Consider the following 3,886-nt stretch of genomic DNA (forward strand, 5'->3'; position numbering starts at 1 on the left):
CAATACAGCTTCCAGAAATGTGCTCATATGCTCCACCTTTATAGCTTTCTACGTAGTCATGCTTTTCTTGCTAGTTCATTATATTTATTTCCTCTGCCTCGCCCTCACAGATACTTCATGCTCGTTATGTCTTAGAGGTGCTCTTTGAGACCAAGAAAGTCCTGAAGCAAATGCCGAACTTCACTCACATAAATACTTCTCCTTCCAAAGAGATAACAATCTGTGGTAAGTTTCAGGGCAGAGCTGCCAAATTAATATTTAGGAGCGCCTTGGTTCTACATCATTTGCTTAACTTGAAAACTGTGTAAATTGGACTGTATTAAGGGAAAAGTGTTAATATAGAGTTATCTATCATGATAATACGGTTCCCCATCTTCTCTCTGTTTCCATACCAGCTGGCAGGAATTAATTATGTGGGAAATTAAAGAGCTCCTAGCTTTTTATAAAGGCAAGCAGCATTTTAATACGGAAAACCACCCGTGGGTGGAATAAGCCTGCTTTGCCCTCTGTCTAGCTCTCATTATCTTTATTTCATATTACTTTTCCTAGGTGGGCCGCTGCGTGCCACTGAGGCTGGGAGGCAAAAAGCCCAAGGCAGGGTGGAGATTAAACTCTTTTCTGCCCTTGGCTGCTGTTGTAGATTTTTTCCAATTGGTCTCTACAGCTTTTAGAAGAGTGGGAATGTCCTAGAAATCTGTTCCTTGTTCTTCTAAATAACAAGGCTCGAGATTTTGTTATCATATAGGCCAGCCTGGCAGGATATTGCTTCAAGAAACAGTACACATTGAAATTCCATACAGTTGGTGCTCAGCAGGCTTGCAACTGTCTGAGAATGGGGTACGTGGAAGGAACAGCAATTCCCTTAACTTCTAATTAGGGCTTTAGGTTACAAAACAGTGATTGTTTTTTTTCCAAATCAATTTGTAGCCTGTGTTTCTTTTACTCTGGCAGGTGGAAGCGGACTTGACAATCTAGGGAAACCATTTCCATTTCTAGCATCTGACGGTGGTGATAGGGACTTGAAGCAGTGGGATATTCCGCATCACATGCCCTGACTTGGGCTTTTGAAGCATCTTTAATGATGCAGTTCGACCCTGATCAGGGCAACACATCTCTGCCTAACAGACAGTGCATCTCAGCAACGGGCGCCTTTCATTCAAAGCCTCACCAGCTCTTATTTTTCACAGAGGTTAAGAATGTGGGTCCATGCAGCTCGGGAAGCTGTGCCAACCCGTGAAGCCTGTGGGACCAGGGCCGTATATGCTACCGAAGTGTCTAGAATAAGCCGAACCGAGAGCGAGATCCGCTCCCACGTGTTCCCAGTATACCCCCAATTGCCACTACAGATTTATCTTTGGGTAAAAGGATGTGAATTAATTAGAGGGCCAGGGAGTCCTGGAATCCCACGGTGTAAGAACTGAATGGTTCTTACTGAGACTAGTCTATCACTTGTTCTTGTGGATGAAATTGAGGCACAGAGAAGAAAGTGTTATCACCTTCCTCGCATTCTTTCTTTCTTTCTTTTTTTTTTGTAAATATTTTATTTTTAAGGAATCTTTACACTCAGCATGGGGCTCAGACTTAACAACCCCAAGATCAGGAGTCCCATGCTACACTGACTGTACCAGCCAGGCGCCCCTCCTTCCCTGAATTTCTATGTGATGACTCTCCCCCACCACCCACAAGCTCACTCAGCTAGTTACTGGCAAAATCAAAATTAAAAAAAAAATCAGGTCCTCTTTGTCCCAGGTTAGAGGCAGCCCTGTATCTACTGCCCCATCTCCTATCACACATCTCTCTGATGTTTCATTTTTCCTCATGAGACAAAGACTAGAGAATGGATGGATTGGACAGCTTATTCATGTACAGATCTCTATATCTTAGGCATTTGTTTCCAGACATTTTTCCATGGAGCACTACTGCTGGAGGGAAAAGCCAAGGCCAGGAGGTTCCCTTAGCATAGCAATTATTTATTATTTTTGGTCCTGATAGCCCCATTGAACTTAGATAAATTTGGTCATCATTCAAAATTCAAAACTGGGGCTGTATTTTCAAAACCTTCTGTTTAAGGCAGTACTAGGAAAGGGAGAGAAAGTGTGATGAAATTTTACCATTATTTCAGTTTCTAGATGTATTTATTTACACGAAGATCCCGACATGCTACATTGTTTTCAGTACCCATGCAATATAGAAGGTGTTTTAGTCTATATTTACATTATAAAGATAACAGGTCTGCCCTCATGTTTTTCTTTGCAGTGGAAGTTGCTCTCTGTGGCTATCCTTTCCATCATACATCAAGTTTTTTCTATTGCTGTCCAACTAGAAGTTAAAAATGTTTTTAAAGCCTCAGTTCCTAATCTTTCAAGTCTTTGAAAGACAAGTCAACATGAAGAAAATTAGGAAAATAAAATAATTAAAAATAAATATTTAATTGATAAGTAAAAAACCCTTCCACTTTTATTTCCTTAGAATTGGAATAGAATCATATGAAAGCAATGAGATTTAAGTGTACAGTAGCATTAATATGCTCTCAACATCATAGTCATTTTACAAATAAGTGCTGGTGGCACAGGATTTTGATTATTCTCATCTTTGGAGTCTTCTGTTGCATATATTTGGGTAATTTTAGTTGTGGGGTTTTAAGCAAACTGAGAAAAGGTATTTCCATGTTAAATTCTATTTGGTAATCAAATTGGATGCAAAGAATAAAAATTTATGATCAGAGCTTATGAAAGACAGATATTTTACCTAGAAATAGTTATCCAAATANAAGTTAGCTGAGTTTTATAAAGCCATGCTTCCATTTTTATTTCCTGTAACTGTCTCATCAAAAGAATGTCAACTCACAATTTTTTTTTTTAATTTGAGAGAGAGAGAGAGCGCACACAAGTGGGAGAGAGTGAGAATCTAAGACAGGCTCTATGCTCAATACAGAGCCTGTTGCAGGGCTCGATCCCATGACCCTGGGATCATGACCTGAGCCAAGATCAAGAGTTGGATGCTCGACCAACTGAGCCACCCAGGCACCTCTCAACGCACAAATTTTAAATTTTAGATGCTATTGCTCAAGCATATACTTCAATACATGGCTTTAAAAAACTGTGCCTTTAGCAATTAAATGCATTTACTGAGTGTCTATTATACACCAGATACTATGAGAGGCATTGGGGAGTTAATGCCAACTGATAGACACTGTTCCTGCTCTCCTAGAGATGACAGTGTGAACAATACAGAAGAATCGCTAAGAGCTTGAGTTGTGAGGTAAAGCTGGGTTTGAACTCCAGCTCTGATATGTGGTAGCTGGGTAATTTTGCATCAGTTAACTACTCTGAGTCTCTTTTGTAACTTCGGAGTGGTGAAAATAATACCCATCTCATAGAGAGGTTGTCAGGACTGAACAGGATAATTCACGTAAACCCTTAATTCGGTGGTTGGTACAGTAAGCTAGGCACTGCCTAAATGGCAGGAGTGAACAGGTAATTCTAATATCAGATGTTGCCCCTCAGAGGAAAGGGGACAAAAAGAGAGCTATAAAAACAGATTGTTGAGTTAATACCATCATGGGTGAAACCCCAACGCCCTGAGCGTGCTTGGAGTATATCAGCAGTATTTCTGTTTAAAAATTCTGTAACAAAATGGGTGTTTTCTTGTTTCCTACTGAAGAGTGATTTTTCATTTGCACTGCAGGTGATTTGCATGGGAAACTGGATGATCTTTTTTTGATCTTCTATAAGGTAAATAACTATTTTGCTAAACAGTTGCATTTTTGTTGGCGGAGGAGAGTCCCAGGGCAGATAACGATGTTAGTTTTATTAGGGATATGGACAAACACAGATGTATGTAACAGTTTTTTTTTTTTTAATCTAAGAAGCAGAAATATTTGTAG

At 39.8% G+C, this 3,886-nt stretch overlaps 1 protein-coding gene across 1 annotated transcript in view; it reads left to right on the top strand.

The window, feature by feature from the left end:
• PPEF1 (protein phosphatase with EF-hand domain 1) overlaps positions 1–3,886 on the top strand; it is a 111,630-nt gene that overhangs the window by 54,807 nt on the left and 52,937 nt on the right. The window contains exons 6-7 of the mRNA XM_077769107.1: positions 111–225; positions 3,688–3,734. Of these exons, the coding sequence (XP_077625233.1) occupies positions 111–225; positions 3,688–3,734 (162 nt within the window). The remainder of the gene's footprint in view (positions 1–110; positions 226–3,687; positions 3,735–3,886) is intronic.

The sequence above is a fragment of the Crocuta crocuta genome, unplaced genomic scaffold (assembly GCF_008692635.1).
Source record: "Crocuta crocuta isolate KB4526 unplaced genomic scaffold, BGI_CrCroc_1.0 scaffold312, whole genome shotgun sequence".
NCBI classification, from domain to species: domain Eukaryota; kingdom Metazoa; phylum Chordata; class Mammalia; order Carnivora; family Hyaenidae; genus Crocuta; species Crocuta crocuta.